The 19,215-nt window shown below is 39.4% G+C and overlaps 2 protein-coding genes across 5 annotated transcripts in view; both read left to right on the forward strand.

Annotated features, from left to right (window-relative positions):
- The window catches only part of ADGRG2 (adhesion G protein-coupled receptor G2), a 53,581-nt gene extending 39,672 nt beyond the window's left edge, over window positions 1-13,909 (forward strand). The window contains exons 19-29 of the mRNA XM_025146580.3: window positions 736-885; window positions 1,113-1,235; window positions 2,330-2,375; window positions 2,484-2,587; window positions 3,067-3,191; window positions 3,836-4,104; window positions 5,175-5,274; window positions 5,635-5,909; window positions 9,312-9,413; window positions 10,071-10,223; window positions 11,881-13,909. Of these exons, the coding sequence (XP_025002348.2) occupies window positions 736-885; window positions 1,113-1,235; window positions 2,330-2,375; window positions 2,484-2,587; window positions 3,067-3,191; window positions 3,836-4,104; window positions 5,175-5,274; window positions 5,635-5,909; window positions 9,312-9,413; window positions 10,071-10,223; window positions 11,881-12,065 (1,632 nt within the window). The 3' untranslated portion in view covers window positions 12,066-13,909. The remainder of the gene's footprint in view (window positions 1-735; window positions 886-1,112; window positions 1,236-2,329; window positions 2,376-2,483; window positions 2,588-3,066; window positions 3,192-3,835; window positions 4,105-5,174; window positions 5,275-5,634; window positions 5,910-9,311; window positions 9,414-10,070; window positions 10,224-11,880) is intronic.
- A 1,332-nt stretch (window positions 13,910-15,241) lies between these two features.
- The window catches only part of PHKA2 (phosphorylase kinase regulatory subunit alpha 2), a 37,046-nt gene continuing 33,072 nt past the window's right edge, over window positions 15,242-19,215 (forward strand). For all 4 annotated transcript variants that reach the window (XM_004934687.5, XM_416811.8, XM_040647938.2 and 1 more), the window contains exons 1-4: window positions 15,242-15,386; window positions 17,377-17,535; window positions 18,611-18,658; window positions 19,028-19,196. In XM_004934687.5, the coding sequence (XP_004934744.2) occupies window positions 15,309-15,386; window positions 17,377-17,535; window positions 18,611-18,658; window positions 19,028-19,196 (454 nt within the window). In that variant the 5' untranslated portion in view covers window positions 15,242-15,308. The remainder of the gene's footprint in view (window positions 15,387-17,376; window positions 17,536-18,610; window positions 18,659-19,027; window positions 19,197-19,215) is intronic.

Below are 19,215 nucleotides of genomic sequence, written 5' to 3' on the forward strand. Positions count from 1 at the left end.
AATCTTTCAGAATTTTTTCTTTAATTTTCTGTTACGGGCTAAATAAACAACTGAGTTAGCAGAAACTGGCATTTGACTAATAAGCTGTTAGAGGGCACAGTGAGAACACCAGAGTGCTTGGCTGCATAATTCTGCCACAAGAACCCAGAATCATGAGTCATGTAATCACCTACCCTGACCATGCTAAAATTTGTCAAGGAGTGTTGTGACATGGCTTCATATGTTAGAAGATTAATTGCAGGAAATTGTCAGTGCCAGGGAAGAACTTACTACATTGCTTGATTAATGACATTCATACAATTGTCACTCATGAGTAGTTGGTCTTGCCAAGAAAAAAGTGCTTAGAAAGTTTGCATATGCTTTCTCTCACTCAAAACCTCTCCAGGTTAAGGAAGTTCTCATTTGGACAATACAACCCTTGAAGGCTAAAGTAAGGAAAGATAGAAAGTTGTGGACAAATATTGGCATGCGGTGTCCTCTCAGAGAATGCAATAGCTTAACTTAGCATAAGCCATTAGTAGTACTGGAACTGTTCCATGGTACTGAAGTTGCACTACTTTCATGCCTGTGGATGCTTTTTATTCCTTTGAGTAGAAGAGAAATGAGAGAACAGCAGTGTGCTCCTGGCAGTGATTTGAGAGATGGGTATTTCAGAGTTCTAAACTGGATATAAGGCATAATTTAATTTTTCCTTAGTGACAGAAATGAGGCATAATTCTTGCATTTATTTTTCAGATCTCTCTTGGCTCTAATGCAATTCATGACTTGAATAATCTTGGATCAATTACCCTTCCTTCATCATTGCTCAAAAACTTACCTCCTGAAGAGCTGGACTTGGCTTCTAGAATTATTTTCAATTTCTTTAAAAAAACTACTGTGTTCCAGGTACCTTTTTGATCCTCTGTTCATATGAGCTTAAATTCAATGCTAGAGCAAAAATAAAATCTGAACTGACTTGTTTTTTGGCCATAAAACATATTTTATAACCTCCTTATTTAAAAAGAAATTATTTTTGTCCAACACTCACTTCGCACAATACCTGAACTTCTGTAAACTGTACTCTACTGTTTTTTTCTTTGATTTTAAAATCTGATTATTTTTTGTTGTTCTAGGATCTGTCCTTGAAGAATGCATCTTTAATCAGCAGTGTTATATCATCAAGTGTTGCTAACCTCACAATTAGCAACCTAAAGGCAAATGTGACTGTTACTTTACAAAATATCAGACCTAATCAGGTATGATTTGTTTTGGCTGACAGAATTTGCTTTTGTTGCCTTCATTGGAGTTGTTGTAGAAGAAATACTGTACTAGGAATACAGATCAGTTGGTTCTGCTTTACTAGTGTGGGCATTTCATTTCCAGCTAGACTTTCAAAATCTCTCATCTTTGCTTAGTTGTTGTTTATATTATTGTTTGTTCTCAGATGATTTGATGTAATTTTGCTCTGTCAATCAGCTCTGAAGTTTTGATCCTTTCTACCTGCCCTTCTTGTTTTATTCTCCAAAGGATAAGCTCTCTTATGTGAACGCCTGACAGTGGGTTTGCTAGGGAGATACTGCAGTCATGACATTCTTAGGTGCTACGTGGCCAAAACATCTTTTTTCTTAGGGGAAATACTGAAACACAGGACTGGGTCATCAGGAAATACCAGGACTCTTAGACAGCATCTCTTTTGTAAATTAGCACCAAGGATTAAAATAGCTCTATCATCTACCATCTTTTAATGGAATTTCAAAATTTGCAGTTGAAAATGCTGAAGTATTGTAAACTGCTGGGATTATACTAGTTTTGAGATATAATGGCAGAATTATTACTATTCGGAGAAGTATAATGTACTACTCATACAATTTATAGGATTTTCATGGGAGGGAGCTTTTTATAAACCTTTAACATGCTGTTAATATAAAGCGATCAGGTGCTTGCTAAAGAAGATGAGTTTTTCCTTTTCGGTGTGGTAAATTTCTTGATGCATACAAAGTCAGGAAGGATGAAAAGTTCAAAGAATTTGTGCAGTGTAGAAAGGCAGTGAAAAATCGTTCATAGTGTTCTACCAGGAATGGAGTACTGTTATAGGTGGGAGACCTACCTCCGTTGTGGTCACTTCAAATTTGTTCCTCATATTTTCACCTGCATATTGTGATTTTAATCTCTTCTATGCATTTAAGTTTATGTAGTATTCATGTAGAACAGGTATACTTGATGTATGTAGTATTTATTCTTCCCTGTATCCTGTACATGGTAGAAATTTCTTGATCATAAACTTAGAGTTAAGTAAAAAATATATATATATATATATAAAATTATTATTTTTATTTTTACCTCCCAACAGGATAATTCAACAGTTAGATGTGTTTTTTGGGACTTCAATAAAAATGGTAAGTACTTTATATCACCCAAGATATCATGTTTCTTTAGGTATTCTAACTCACATTAATGGTAGAAAGCCATGCTGTAATCAATTACGAGGCTGTTTTCTTTAACAGGTGGACATGGAGGCTGGTCATATGAAGGTTGCATTGTTAAAGAAAGTAGAGTAAATGAAACAGTTTGTTCATGCAACCACCTCACAAGCTTTGCAGTTTTGATGGTAAGTATTTCAAAAGTTTTAAGAAATTCAGGATTCAAGAAAATGTTAAAACGCCTCATATTCAGCAAATGAGGATTCAGAAAATACACACAACTTTTTAAATACTAATTCAGTTCTGTTCACTTCATGCTAAGTACACAGAGCTGTAAAATTACTAATGTCCTTGAGCTGCTTGTTGAACGGAGGCCGTGAGTTCTATTAAAGTAAAAATTACTTAAGTGCTTATTAAACTGCAGCTCATACATTTAGGCCATTGTATATTCTATACAAAAAAAAAGTTTGGATAAATCCAATTCAAAATTATTTTAATCAGCCAATAATTGTATTGACATTTCTGTTTCCCACAAACCGTTTACAAAATCCATGAAGAAAACGCTTTGCTTCTTTTTTGTTTTGTGCATTTTAAAGTGGTTTTTTTCTGTATGTTTTTTTCATTTCATAAGTATGCTCTCTGAAATCAACTTCTCTTTCCCTTTTAGAATTTGTATGGAAATACTCCTTTAAGTCCCACACAAGAACTGGTACTGACTTTTATATCCTATATAGGCTGTGGCCTGTCTGCAATTTTTCTTTCTATTACTCTAGTGACTTACATAGCTTTTGAGTAAGTATCTGTTCAACTCAGCTCCCATTATTCTTCAATTAAAATTGTCCGTAGTCTTCACAGCGAAGTCTTTTTGAGTAGTTACGGATTCTGTCTCTATTAATAATGCACAAATTTGTCTTTGTTGGAACATTTTGTTAAGATGTTTGAAGTTTAACTGTTAAGTTCTCCACAATGTGTTTTGGAAATTTTCCTAGAATTTATTTGGCACCTGTTTACTCTCTCATTATCCCATCAGTAATGAATACTTGCTCTGTCAAGGTTTTAGAAGCCCAGTCAAAAGCCTAATCTAGGTTAGCACTAACGAACGCTCATTTTGTGTTTTGAAAGTAATATAGCAAGAAGCCACCTAACATACAATGTTAAAAAAAAAAAAAAGGTACTGCTATCTAGGAATCAAAGCTATTGTTTAAATTTGTGTAATATTTCTATAACAGACTTTATTCATATGGACTGTTAATTTGGAAATGTGTTATAAAACATTCTGTCCCATGTATAAATTCAATGTAAGAATCATTATATATAAATGAAAATATATAAATATGTTTTTTTTTTCTTGGCATTTATGAACTAAAGAATGCAAGAGAGAAAGTAAGCCAGGGATAAAAGAACAATTGATGTCATCTCACTAATTTGCTTTTTAGGAAAATCCGGAGAGACTATCCATCCAAAATATTAATCCAGCTGTGTGCCGCATTACTTCTACTCAACCTAGTTTTCCTCCTTGACTCATGGATTGCGTTGTATAACACACGAGGGCTGTGCATTGCAGTTGCTGTATTTCTTCACTATTTTCTCTTGGTTTCCTTTACCTGGATGGGCCTAGAAGCCTTTCACATGTATCTTGCACTTGTGAAAGTCTTTAATACCTACGTACGGAAATACATTCTTAAGTTTTGCATCGTTGGTTGGGGTACGTATTGGATTTACTTTTTGGATTCTAGATATATGTATCAACTCACCAAATATTTCTGCAAAGGTGACACAGTTCAGAAATGAAAAAGAAGCAGTTGCTATATATTTCTACTGTCAATTGCAAAGTATTCATTATCCGGAAATCTGATTGTATGAATTCCAACTTTGAGGTAGTGAACTTCTCCCTAAGTGCAGGTGTTCTCAGATTGCAATGTGGAAAACTGAGACTGTTGCAATGCAAGTGAATAATGGATTTTCCTTTTGCAACTATAACAGAACCAAATTTGAATCATAGAACAGTTTGAGTTGGAAGGGACCTTTAAAGGTTATCTATTTCAACTCACCTGCAATGAACAGGGGCACCTACAGCTTGATCAGGGTGCTCAGAGCCATGTTCCAGCCTGACCTTGAATGCCTCCAGGGACAGGACATCTATCATCCACCCTTATAATTAATAATAATAATAATAATAATAATAATAATAATAATAATAATAATAATAATAATAATAATAATAATAAAAAAAAGCACAAAAAAAAACCCTTATATCCAGTCTAAATTTCCCCTCTTTTAGTTTGAAATGATTTCCCCTTGTCCTGTCGCAATAGATCTTGGTAAAGAGTCTGTCCCCTTCAAAATGGCTTCTTTCCATTATCTAGACAGACAGCATCAGTTCTGTTTTGAAAATAAATGCAATTAAATATATACATCCCATTTCTGGAATAGCACTGTCACTAACAAAAAGTGGCGAAGCAGATGTAACTGGTTCAAGGGTAAAGAGATTTGGGCCCTTGTTATCGTCTTTGTCCACTTGAGTTAAATAGAATTGTTTTCTTTAAATGGATATAAGAAATAAAACTGAGTATGCTTTGTTAAATGTTTTAAGTCAGTTTGATGTGTAACAGTATTTGTTGCCTAAGTGAGAAAGTTTGGAGCTAGCTGCAGAGAGGATCTCTGGTTTCTTTCCAAGTTGTGTTCTTGAGCACAGCTTGAATGCCCCATTTAGTTTCAAGTTATAATGTTGTATTTGTCAAGATTTTCACTTATGTATTTGGTCTAATCTTTTAGGGTTACCAGCAGTAGTTGTGGCTATTGTGTTGGCAGTATCACCAGATAATTATGGACTTATATCCACTGGGAGGGTTTCAAAAACCAGACCTGATGAATTGTAAGTTAAATAAAAGGAGGTGCTTGCTTTCTTTTTTTTTGGGAAGGGGGGTGTGGAATCCTACAAAACTGCTTTTCTTTAAAGGTGGGGGAGGGAAAGAAGCAGTGAGAGAGCTTTGCAATAGTATAGCTCTAAAGTACGTTACGTGCTTCATGGTAACTGACTATATGAATGCAATTAGCTTTTGGTAAAAAAACAAAACAAAACAAAAAACAAGTAAAACCAAACAAAAAAAACCCCACAACTTTTTACTAATGAAGCAAAAATGATTTGTAATTAAAACAAAATACAGCTTTATCTTGTATTTATTTCCATTTCTTTTTCTGTTGATGGTTGACAGACTGTATTCTTGTGTTTCAGCTGCTGGATTAAAAATAGAATTGTCTTCTATATTACTGCTGTGGGATACTTCTGTGTGATATTCCTGATCAATATCAGCATGTTCATTGTTGTGCTGATCCAGCTGTGTCGCATTAAAAAGAAAAAACAACTTGGTGCTCAGAGAAAAACAAGCATTCAAGACCTTCGGAGTGTTGCTGGCCTTACATTTTTGTTGGGAATTACTTGGGGATTTGCTTTCTTCACAGTAAATGAGGTTTTTACCTACCTCTTTACCATCTTCAACACTTTGCAAGGTAAGTTTATGCTTTTATGTGTCAGCTTGCTGCCAACACTATAATGAACAAAACATTTGAAACATTTGAAAATGGCACTTTCGTAATTCAGAAACAAAGTTGGAATTTTGGTAAGTTCTTTAACAAGTTAATTAAATTAGATATTATACTGCTTTACTGTAATTTTATGTTACAGTAAGATATAGAAAGGCTATCTACTAATTACATGTATATTATATTTATATCCATATTATAATTTAAATATATGCAAAACCAGATACCATGGAAAGTGACAGTATGTCAAGAGATTAACTGTAAATAATCAGTTACTGTAAGTGTTCAAAAAATAATAAAATTAATGTAGTGAAAATGGTATTATTTCCTAGCTTAAAACTAAGTTGTGAGGGTGAGGTGTGACATTCATCAAAGGGCCATTGAAACAGGCAAGGCTGTGGTATCTAAAATATCTCCTCATAAGCATAGCCTTTAATAGATTTGAAGGCATGCAGCTCTGCAGAGGCTGGGATATTACTGGACATATCCAAAAGCAGATTTCAGAGGCTTCAAAAGCTTTTGTATAAATATGAGGTACCGTAGCTGCATGCTGTTATCTGAGTGTACCTAAATTTTCCCATAGCATTTTGAATCCAAATTTCTCTTTGAATGTACCTTAGATTACTGGTGGAATAATTTCCCAGGGAGACTAAAGCAATTCAAATTGCAGCTCTGTGTATACTACTCCCCTACTTGGTATGTGTCACAACCTAAATGGTTTCCTGGCCATAAAATAGAAATCATGACAGTAGGTTTGCAGGATTCCATAGTACATAAGGAAACAGATGCATTATTTCAAACATCTGTTTACTTTGATACAGTAAATGTACTGTATAACAATACTACAATACCGTAAATGACCACAAGCAAGTATGCTTATGATTAATAAAATAAATATATATCAAGCTATTGCAAAATTATTACCAGAAAGGCGTATGTATGTGAATATACAAGTAGGTCGCTCCAAAAGTAATGCCTCTTATTTCCATGGAAACAAAGAGCACAAGAAATAGAATAGAGAATTTAATAGAGAAAATTCTCACCTACAAAACACTGTTTTTCAACATAGTCACCACCGTTAGCTATGCGTTTTCATTAGCATTGAACAAGAGCAATGGAATATAGCTTGTCTTTCATATTGCTGTTGCTGCTGCTGAAAGGCACCACCCACAACCCCACTGTGCTGACAGCCATTGCTTGGTCTCCGTAAACATTCAGCAAACATCGGTGAGTGTCAGTTGGTGCCAGTTTTTCTGCACGGAGGAATTCAGTAACACACCTCTGCTTCATGAGCACTTCCATATGCCATTGTGTCAGAGTGCCCCTCTGCTGCCATCTGTCACACAGCAACAACATGTAATGGGATATTGGCCGGAAAGTTCAACCTCTACTGAGGTAGCACCAACATCTGCCTCTGATGCTGTGGGCCAACGTGATAAAATAGGAGGCATTACTTTCAGAGCAGCACTCAAATGTTCACTCCACCATTTGTAAGGGCTGCTACAATATATATATTCAATAGCACCAGCAGGTGTACTGAGGAAGATTTCTACTATAGGTTACTGCAAAACTATCCCTAGTAAAATAGCAAATATGCATGTATGTGTATGCATGCATATATATACGCACATATATACACCCAGAGAAGTTCAATTTCTGATAGAAAACAAGTCATTTTTATATCACAGACATAAGAAGGTGTAGAACTCTACACTTGGAGCAGCTAATAGATGCTTGGAATTTCTGTTTTTCATGTGGGTAGCCATAGACAATGATGTTTCCTATTTTTTCAGGCACAACTTTTCTTTTCTCAGACTACTTATATGTTCATTTGGCCAATACAGACAACAGCAGTTACTGATTCCATTTTTCTCAGAGTGTTTCCCCTTTGTTTCAGAGTATTTTTCACCTTTGCAGATAAGTTGCAATTATAGTGCCTTGTTTTTGCCCTTATTTTTAGTATCTTCAAGATGTCTCTGGCTCTTAGGTACCCAACTGCACTTCAGAGAGACTGGCTGTGGTTCTCAGTGATGCTTCTGGTTCACAGGTCCAATTTAGCAGTTCCCAAGCTAGCAGCAATCTTCTGTCAGTATTTTAGCAACCATTTTCTGTCACTGTTTTTTCCATTGTAGCCAGATTACATTTATAGCTGCTCTCATCAGTATGTTGATTTTTGAGTACCACAATTTGGTAAATTGTGGGGTTGAACCTTTACCTTCACAAGCCTTGCATGGAATTGTGTGGGACTAAGGCTCTGTGGTCAAGGTAATCTGTGACATGAGGCTAAGCTCCCCTTTTACTCAACTTTAACTTAGATGCTAGACACATCCCGGTATAAGAAATTTTAAAAAGTTTATACTAGTATTTCAGAACTGTATTCAGAAATGGCATAGAACTGTCTGAGTATAGAAACATGTCATTATATTCAAGTATTCATTCTGAAAGCCAAAGAGAAGATATTTAAGCTACCGAAGATGTGAGTAATCTCTCCTAGTGAGATTTTACATGCTTAACTGGCTTTAGAAACAGCATGAACAATACCATACAGGCAACTCTGTGCTTGTCTCAGTAGTTAGTTTTCTTTCATGTTCTTTTTCACTCATTATAAGCTTAACACTTATGTTCTTAGGGACACATTGCAGCTGGAAAATCATGCAAAGACTAAGTTCAATTCTTAAAACAGGGGAGAGGGGTTCTTATAAGCAGGGAGATTTGTGTTCCACAGTGTGTCAGTAAAAGTGAATATAAAGCAGGTAAAGTCTGTCATGTGATACTGGCATATTAGGATTTAAAGTTGTTGTAAAGGGGAAACCATTTATCTAACATTTTAGGTACACCTTATTTTCTTTGTACAAATACTCTAAATGACGTATCATTGATTTTGTGACCTATTAATAGCTCCTTTTATTTTTGGAAAGTTCAGTAATGATGCTCCAGGAGCTAGTATTCCATAATATATCTATATCTATAAGCACTGCTGGTTCTGTTATGGTTGGTAACAGGAAACTGGTTAACAGATGGAGCAGTATCATACCATGTACTGAGAGAACTGCATAGCCTCCCAGTGCCATATCACACTCTCTGTTTGAAATTGCTTTGAATTCTTTTCCGAAAGTGCAAAGTAAACTTCAGGATCCACAGAACTTTTCCTTTCACATTTGAAAGGAGAAACTTTATTCACTTTGTGGATTTGGTTATATTTGTTCTTGCTGCATTTGTGTACGATTCCTTCCATCTGTGTTCAGTGGAATAGTACTCCTCAGTGTTCAGAGTTGTGAACTTTTTCACCAAAGAAAGCTTTTGATTAGAAATTAAAAACAAATGAAAGAAAACAGAATGTTGTTTATCATTGATGTCATTGTTTTGCAGGGTTCTTCATTTTCATCTTCTATTGTGTAACAAAGGAGAATGTCCGGAAGCAGTGGAGAAGATATCTGTGCTGTGGAAAATTCAGGCTAGCTGAAAACTCTGGTAAGCATGAAAATGTTTTTGTTGTACTTTTTTTCCTTCTACCAAAGAATTTATGCACAAAGTTCCTAGCATTTCATAATATATTTTTTTTATTAAATTCAATAAATTATGTTGTTCTAGTTGCAGGCATAATTTATTTCTCAAAGTATAAACCTCTGAAATTATACTCTTTAAAGATAGCAGTTAATGTAGTTCTTGCAGTATGTTATTAACTGCAGCCTGGTCTCTTCTGCTGCAGTACACGGGCATGTCTTTGAAGAAGACTTTTGATCATGCTTAGAAGTTTTAAGATTTGTTACAGTTTGAGTCAATTGTAGTTTTGCCAGCAAGTTCAGAAAAACACAAGAAAACTTTAAACAACAACAACAACAAGTAGAAATAGGTTTGACTATTTTGTTACTCAGTAGTTGACTACTCATAAAGCTGTATGCTTTTCAGTCATTTCTTTAGTTGCTGGGAAATTCTGATCTGGTACACAGTCATAAAACTAAGAGCCTGTTGCTTTAAGAAGGGGTTAAAGAGAAAAAATACAAACTAGATACAAATAATTGTAAACATCAAGATTTATTATATCCTTTGCAGAGTATATTCTGTTTAGAAAACTACATTATTGCTTCTGTGAGTTGCCCAATTTTGTCTAATATCTATCTGTTGTAGACTGGAGCAGAACTGCTACTAATGGTTTAAAGAAGCAGACTGTAAACCAAGGGGTATCCAGTTCTTCCAATTCCTTGCAGTCAAACAGTAACTCCACTAATTCTACAACAGTGCTAATGAATAATGATTATTCAGTGCATGCAAATGGAAATGGTATGTATCATTGCAATGCCGTGCTCTTTCCTGCTAATTTAAAGTGAATCGCTGCCCAATTGTTGGATGTCAGGGAAAAGTTCTTTACAGAGACAATGGTGAGGTGCTGCTCAGAGAGGCTGTGGGTGCCCCATCCCTGGAGGTGTTCAGGACCAGATTGGATGGAGCCCTGGGCAACCTGGTCTAGGACCATCAGATGTGGAGGCTGGTGGCTCTGCCTGTGGCAGGGGGGTTGGAACTTGATGATCTTTGGGGTCTCTTCCAACCCAAGCCATTCTATCATTTTAGGAATTACTATTCATATTAATAATAATAATATAACATAGGGTCAATAATAATATAAGGTCAAAATATTTCAGATTTCCTCACAGATAATATCACACATCTGGTTTAGGAGATGGTAAACAAAGGTTTAAAGTATCCATATTATACTTATTGGGTCTGTTGATTTACATATCAGATAGTAGGTAATATTCATTAGTAAGGCTGTTATTTACCAAAAGCTGCTGTAAGTGCCTTTCTTGTCAGATGTACCAGGGAAGATCAGATATTTGGTTCCCGTAATTAACTCATCTTTCACTGCCTTGATGTTTCTCACTGGTGTTTTTCTCTTCCCCAAACCTTAAATGGAATGAGATTCTGCACTGACTGTTGTCTTTTCGTTAGATTTCAGTAGTCAGTCATGGCAATGTTTGTGAAGTGATACAAATGGTAACACAAATAACACTACAAATTGTGTGTTTTGATTAATTCTGTTATAAATAACAGATTTGCATTTGTGTTTGTGAACTCAATTTGCATGTTTAAAATGATCCTCTCCCAGAAGAACTACTAGTTCTGTTTTGGGTTTTCCCATCTTGATATTTTATTCCATCTTGTGATAGATGTGATATCAGGATGGTGGCACATCTCTTAAACTTACCTACTCTCTGGGAAAGAAAAAGGATAGAAAAAGGAAAAATAAAATGAAGAAAAGCATTTGTGCAAATATTTATAATAAGAAATCCTATTTCTCAGAAAAATTATCTAGAGCATAGTGCAGAGATGGAGGAAATTCTATCCAGTGGATTGAGCATTTGTGGAGCTGGTGTTCCAGTCCATTAAGAGGCTTCATTTGGGAGTGGTATTACATATGTTCACTGTAGGAACACAGAAACATTTAAGATTTTCAATTTATATATGGCTTGCAAAAGTATTTGGACCAAGGCCATATTCTGATTGTTCTCCAGAAATCAATGTTGCAAGCTGAATGCATTTCAAAGGAAAAAACAAAACTGCCGTGTTTACTCCAAGTTTATTTCATATCCATGGCAAAACTCAGAAGCTTGAACTTAACTATAGCTAATGCAAAACTGGAGTTAGAAGTATTTTGCATCCTATCTAGTAGTGATACTGATTCCAAGTCTAAGTCTACATTCTTAGAATTGTGACCTTCGTGGTTGAAAATGTGAAATCTTTTTGTGTGTACAGTGTATTAAGGTCTCCCAGGTCTGTTACTTGTTTCACACAGAATAAATATATACCGAATGCGTACAGAACAATCCTCATCTTGAAGTTGTCGCGGTGATAAAATGAGATAGCGTGAACTCCTGCACTCACTGGAAAGTATTGTGATTCTGACGTTCTCTGAAAGGGGATGCACTTTTTGTTTCTACAGGCCATCTTTCCAGTGAGAAGAATGGTGTTTCCTTCAGTGTGCAGAATGGTGATGTGTGTCTTCAAGACTTTTCAGGCAAACACCTTGTATTTCAAGAAAAGGATGACACTGGCAGCCAAAATAGCCGTATCTCACTTAGAAGGACTTCAAAGAGGGGAAGCCTACCTTCCACTGAGAAAATGTGATTTCCTTATGAACAGAACACTGTTTTACAGTATGAAGTAGAGATTTACTTCAGCAGTTTTACATAATGTGAGAAGACCAAAGACTGATCGTATTTAATATGTTGTCCTGAAACTTGCAAGCAGCCACGTAATGGCTTGACAAAGACAATTATTAATTGGGAAACAAAATGGGGAGGAAGCTCCTGTTCTGACAAGGTATTTTGGATGTCGAATTACAGCTGGCACATTTCTGTTTTGATTCCTCATTTGAGATTTGTGAGGATTTTTACGCTTAAAGGAAAGTTTTGTTTAGACCTTTTTCAGTACAACTAAGTATCTGGATATAATGCATAGTAGTAACGTATAAATGTAGGAAATTACAACGTGTATGTTACCTTTAAAAACGTTAGCTATGCTGTCTTCAACTTTTTGTATGTTAGAGCTGCAGATTAGTGCTGTACATAAGGAGGAGAATGCCAGCCTTTAAATATCTTAGTGACAGTTTTGTATTTATTTCTTGTAATATAAACTTAAATATTCTTTTGTATAGAAAAACAATTGATATTTTGTTTTAACTTTTACTGTACTTTGCATTTGTCTTTAATTGAAATAATTAACGGAATGATACAGAAGTTAATGTGTTCAGTTAGTGAAATCACTTACTGTGGTTTCCCAGAGACAGAACTGTACATGTGAATACCGTTACTTTTTAACCCTAAGTGTCCTCTTTCACTGCAACACAGAGAGAAACTGCACGTCATCAAAGTAGAGCGCTAAGAATGAGGGAGTGATAAAGTCACCTGTAAGTTATTAAACGTAGCTGAGTTATCTTAGTGGCTGGACTAAGTCAGTGGGAGCTTTTGCCGTTGATTTCACCAGGTTCAATATTTTATCTTGAGTTCCACATATTAAACACACTGCCATTTCTCATCTGCAGTGATTAAAAAAAAAAAAGTGTTATTTTTTTTTTAAATAAAATAAATACGGAAAGTAATGCTAGCTGTTATATGTAGTAGCCTAGTAAATGGTTTGTTTTGTTGTGTGGCTGTTTTTAAGGGGCAGCTCTTGAGCAGTTACAATCAATTTCTGCTTGTATTTTGGTCCTTTCTTGGCAAACCAAATTCTGAGGCCCCACCTCAGTTAATTCCTGAATCATCATTTAATTCCCTCTGTGATATTTCTCTGAAAAAGGTGGATTTTTGGCTCCTCATATGCAGCAGTTGGAAGAAAATAGAACCATACGGCACTGTGAAGATTTCTGAACAGTGTGAGCACAGGTTGTGCGTGTTTCTTAGACAAGTGTGCAGCTGTGACCATTGCTTTTGCTCCGTGGGTTCTTGCAGAAAGGTTGGATACTGCCAGAGAAAAGCCAGTGCCATGTTGCAGAGTGCCAATGCCTGGAGAGGGGCTTTTTAAGGCAGATGCACACTGGAGGGGAGAAAAGGGTTCTGCTTTCCCAGAGGACTCAGTAGGGATCCCTGGAAACACTTCTCAACAAAATACATTGGTGAAACACCTTTCTGGGGCTCTGGCTTGGTTGTTGAACCTCCGCACTACTAAACACTCATGCGGTTCTAAATGCAATGCCTGGATTCTTTTGGTCACCTATGTCTGAGACAGAATACGACTTTAAAGTGAGAGTTCAAAGCATTTGTTGTGTTTATCCACAAGGTTTTAACTGCATGTTAATAAAAGAAGGTACTGGAATGCTAGTAGCTAGAAAGCTTTTCTGTGAATGCTTTAACTGTTGGCGAATTGCCTTTGCACTGTTTCTTGTAAATGTATTTAATGTTCTTGTATTTATATTTTCAACTGTAAAAAAACCAAACAATAAATTTACAGCAAGTAAACACAAAATACATAAATTTTGTCTTTTAGGTAAATGTGTCGTTATACTGGATTGCTACAGTTCTTCAACTGATGTGAGCTGGAGTATGTCACCTCCTGAAGAAAGTGCTAGCATGGCCCTTGCTTTTTTGTGTCCATTTCATGTTTTACCTTTCATGGCTCAAGCAGATCTGTCTTCAGCAGAGAAAAGGCCTGACATAAGTCTGTCCAGTCAGTGCTTGCCCCTCCAGTCTGCTTAAACTCCATAAGTATGCCACGAATAAAAGACTCATAGAATCATTAAGGTGGGAAAAGACCTCTAAGATCAACCATCAACCCATCCCCATTATACCCACTAACCATGTTCTGTCAGTGCCACATCCACACAGTTCTTGAACACCTCCAGGGATGGTGACTCCACCACCTCCCTGGGCAGCCTGTGCCACTGCCTCACTGCTCTTTCTGAGAAGAAATCTGTATTAATATCCAATCTGAACTGTCTCTGGCACAATTTGAGGCCGTTCTCTCTTCCTATCGCTGTTACCTGTGAGAAGAGGCCAACCCCCACCTCACCACAACCTCCTTTCAGGCAGTTGTAGAGAGCAATAAGGTCTCCCCTGAGCCTCCTCCAGGACATGGCTGAGTTTGGCTTCAGCAATTCCGTACTAGAAAGTACATTCCACAGCCACAGCTTGGAGTCTTAATTTGTTTCTATTTTTGCACCGTAACTTACGCTGGGATTATTTTAATCGTTTTTATTTGATTTATTCCTAGGCATGGGAATTTCATCTTGCTTTGCCATACGTGTATTGTAGTAAAATTTCACACTCACAGCGGCCTGTTAGTGTAGACCACTGAATGCCATCAATACAGGCGTTGAAAAAGCACTTGCTCACCAGGGGGCGTGGGAACCGAACAGCTGCCTAAGCAAATTTGGGTTAGCTCAACCTCCTTCTTAGGTCATACATACAAAAAGACAAAAAAAGTGATTAAATAAGTTGCCATATTGTGCTTTGCACAACTCCGTGGCTGTTCTGCTTCCAGTCCCTGCTACTTCACAGAAAGCTTTGCAACTCTAAGCTGTATTGTGCTCTACAGAATACGTATCCCTTCGGTACTCGGACTTTTGTGCCCCGCCAGCAGCGTAGCCATAGCAACCTTTTATCTGGGAGAAAGTGGCACCGCTCCCTGCCCCGCTCCGATCCGCTCCGCCCCGCCCAGCCGCCGTTGTGCCGCCGAGACCGCTCCCCTCCGCCGGGTAGCGGCGAGACCGCGGGCGCTGAGGGGAAGCGGCGTAGGGCCCCGCCCGGCCGCCGGCAGGGGGAAGGGCCGCGAGCTGGGAGGGGTGGCGCACCTCCCGCCGCGCACACAGGGAAGCGGCCGCCGCCATCTCCGACTGCCGGCGCGCCCATCGCTGCCGGGCGGTGAGGCGAGGCGATGAGGAGCCGCAGTAACTCGGGAGTGCGCCTGGACGGCTACGCCCGCCTGGTGCAGCGGACCATCCTCTGCCACCAGGTGAGGGCAGCGTCGCCGGGGGAGCGGCTAGGGGCCGGGGCCGGGGTCGGGGTCGGGGTCGGGGTCGGGGCGAGCGGGTGAAGGCGGCTGTCAGCCCTTCCCGGGCTGCGGCAGCCGGGCCCGCACCTGCAGCACTACGAGCTCCCCGGTGCGGCCTGCCCGTGTTGTGAGCGGGGAGTGCAGGTGTCAGCGCTGCTGGGGAGAAGCTGTCACCGGTCCCCGTGCTTTGGCCCGTGCAGCTTGCGCAGCATCGTGCGGTCTGCTTGATGTGCCTGCTTCAGGTGTGTGTGCTGAGGGTGGGGGGCACGTACAGCGTTGTCATGCTTCTCTTAACGTGGTTCCCTGTGTAGAGAGAAGGGCAGCGGGGCTTCTTGTGTGAATCATAGTCCCAAATGCACTTCATCTCCGTGACTTAGAAGAAAGTGCAAAGCAACGATAAGGAAAAATTTTTAGATATAAGGAAAGAATCTTTAACAGTGAGGGTGGTGAGGCACTGGCACAGGTTGCCCAGAGATGTGGTGGATGCCCCATCCATGGAGACTTTCAAGGTGAGGCTGGATCAGGCCCTGGGCAACCTGATGTGGCTGTGGTGTCCCTGTTCGTTGCAGGGGAGTTGGACTAGATGGCCCCCAGGGTTCCCTTCCAACTCTAAGGATTCCATGATTCTATAACTCTAACCAAAGAGGTGAGCACCCAAAGCCCCACAGGTTGGTAAGATTTATACCATCGACTGTTTCAGTGGGCACAAGCTGCGAACACCTGTGAACTGTTATCTTTATGTGAACTACTGCAAACCTACCAGCAACAAAAAGCAAGGATGCGGTGTGAGCAAGCGTGAGACGGCGCTGCCGGGCTCTCACCATGGTGGGCTGTGGGAGCTGCGCCCTACTGCTCTCCTGGCCCTGCAGGATGACCTTGGGCTCCTTCAGCAGCTGCCGGGGAGCTGGGCCTGAGCTGAGCCTCCCGCGTCCTGTGAGCAGCCAGACAGAAGAGCAGCAGGCAGCAGAGGTGCCGCTGAGACAGGGCTGTACAGCCCTGGTGTGCGGAGGTGACCTTGTGCCCGGCATCCAGCAGCACATGAAACGTGCGGATTAGGCGTGCTTGCTGCTGTGCTCTGACGGAGCTCGTGTTCTCCGAGATGTGGCTTGGAGAACGTGAAGTGTGTGTGGGAACATTGCGTTTTGATAAGGATGTGTCAGACAGGGCAGGGGTCAGGTGTTCCTGTCACAGCAATTGATCTGGCTTTCATAACGGTTGCTCTGTTTGAACACACAGCTGAGAAACAAGCGTAAAAGTTAATGGCAGCGAGGCAACGGGAATTAATGATTAAGTGAAAAATGTTGTGACGTATTTGAGATGCAAGAGACTGTGCAGTATTCTGGTTTTCAAACGGTGTTGCTACTGAACGCTGTCAGCATTTGCCATTCTCTGCACTGGAACATAAAAAGGCTTTGCATGCATTCATGCTTTAGCTTCCATAAACCGAGTGAGTTAATAGGCAGAATCATTGCTCACTTCCTAGAAGAGAAGCAATTTTGTTTGGTTTTTTACTTCCTCAAGACTGTACCACAGCACAGTCACACAGACAAGGGCAGATCCCAGCTCAGTTTCAAATGTTAATTCAGTACCGTGTTTTCCTTCCAAATACACACAATTTAGATTTGTATTTCTTCATTGTGTTTTACCTGTCACCGAGTCATGTAGCTCATCATCCTGGGTGGGTGAGGGTGCCCTGCTGGATTCTATAAGCTTTGTGTCCTGAAGTGCTCAAATAAATAAATTTTGCACTTCACACGTGTGAGTTCAGGAAAGGACAGGGTGTCTCTGTTGCAAAACTGTGAGAAGCCGTATTGTGCAACCAGTATGAAATCCTGAAATCCTTTCTTTCCCTCCTCCCACCACACCTTTTGGTATGGAAAGAAGTGGTTTGTCTTAACAGATGGGACTTCAGGTAACAAGGTTTGTTCTTTGCCTTTTCTGCCGTGTTCAGAACCCAGTTACAGGGCTGCTTTCAGCTGGTACGGACCATAAGGATGCTTGGGTACGGGACAATGTCTATAGCATCCTGGCAGTGTGGGGGCTTGGCATGGCCTACCGAAAGAACGCAGACCGGGACGAGGACAAGGCCAAGGCCTATGAGCTCGAGCAGGTATGTTGGAGTTCAGTGCAAAGCAACTATGCTATGTTTTGCCTTTTTTTCATATAGTCATTGTTTTGGTGTGCTTGCGTTGCTGCTACGTCTAGGATGTGGCGCTGTTTTCCCAGCGTGGTATATAGTCTCTTGTGGCTGCAGTGTTTGTGTAACACAGAGCGGTCTGTGTTCCTAGCAGCTCCCCAGGAGGTGAGATTTGGAGAACTGAGCAACGGAGAGGCTAACATCTCAATTAATATATACCAAAAGGAAACTGGTAGGAGTAAAACTCCCATTGTTTGGCAGATTGTTGTAAACTGTGCTTCTGAGAGATTTTATGCCCTCATTTAGAAGCCTCTCTGGTTAAACTGTGAGATCCTTCGTGAGGTGTGTTGTGGGGCAGAAATTCAAACCTAGGTTGCTTGTATCATAGAATGGCAATTTATTATTTTTCCCCTTAAGGAGAAACACACCCTTTAAAGCAGCTGTCTTTGAAATGTGAGCAAGCCTAGTCCCGTGGAAATCATATATGGTGTATAGATACGCTTGGTCAGAACCAAAAAAGGCAAAGCGTGATTATATTTTTAGGCCTTAATAATTTCCTGGAATTTAAGATGAAATCTTGTCTTAATGCTTATTCTGTGCTTCTCTTTGTACACATTGAAGTCTCTTCACATTGGTCATCTATTTGCTGTATAAAGAGATGAAGAGACTCCACAGGTTTTCCAGCTGTGTCTGTGTCTGGCAGTTATTTACCAGTGTTGCCTGGGTCCGTCAGTCAGATAATCCATATGCCTATTCTTATAATGGGTAACATTCCTCTTACTTCCTTAGCCAGATAGAAAGAGCGCAGGTTACTCTGCATGCTAGAGGGGGCCTTTGCAAAATGATCAGTTCTCCTAAATAGAAGCATGAGAACAGAAAATTAATTAATGAATATTATTTTTAAAGGGCATTTAAAACATTTCAGATTATTTTTTGCCTTTGGGAGGACGTTAACATGGGATGTGAACTTGTGACTTTTGCATGTTGTTTTTAACAACTGATAGGGCTGGTAGTACAGGAGTGTCACTGGTCTGCTTTATTCCTGCAGAATGTTGTGAAGCTGATGCGGGGGCTCTTACAGTGCATGATGAGACAGGTATGTGTGCATGGTGCAACTCAGCACATACATTGCTGTTAGCCTGAGCCGAGCTCTTGATCATGCTTGTACCTTTTTAAAATCAGGTTTGCAGCAAATCACAGTGTTGCCTTTGCAAACTGATTTTTGCAAAGGTGCATACCTGTAACTAAGATCTGAACTCAGCAAGATAATTTAAGCTTACTCTTTCCCAAAGAGATGTGGATTTAGGCAGAGTCTAAAGTTCATGCACTCTGATCTATCAAAGCATGCTGAAGTAGCAAAAATTAGGACCTTAAGTTTCTGCCTATCCTAAGACAAGGTGGTGTGAAATTGTTTGGAGGATTTCTTCTGAAGTGTTTTACATTTGAAATCTGTGGTGCTTTTCAGGTAGATAAGGTAGAGAAGTTCAAACGCACGCAGAGTACCAAGGACTGCCTACACGCCAAGTACAACTCTGCTACTTGTGCCACAGTGGTCGGAGATGATCAGTGGGGACACCTGCAAGTCGATGCCACATCCCTTTACCTGCTCTTCTTGGCGCAGATGACTGCATCAGGTAAGCAGAAGGTATTTTA

Source organism: Gallus gallus, chromosome 1, assembly GCF_016699485.2.
Source record: "Gallus gallus isolate bGalGal1 chromosome 1, bGalGal1.mat.broiler.GRCg7b, whole genome shotgun sequence".
Classification (NCBI taxonomy): domain Eukaryota; kingdom Metazoa; phylum Chordata; class Aves; order Galliformes; family Phasianidae; genus Gallus; species Gallus gallus.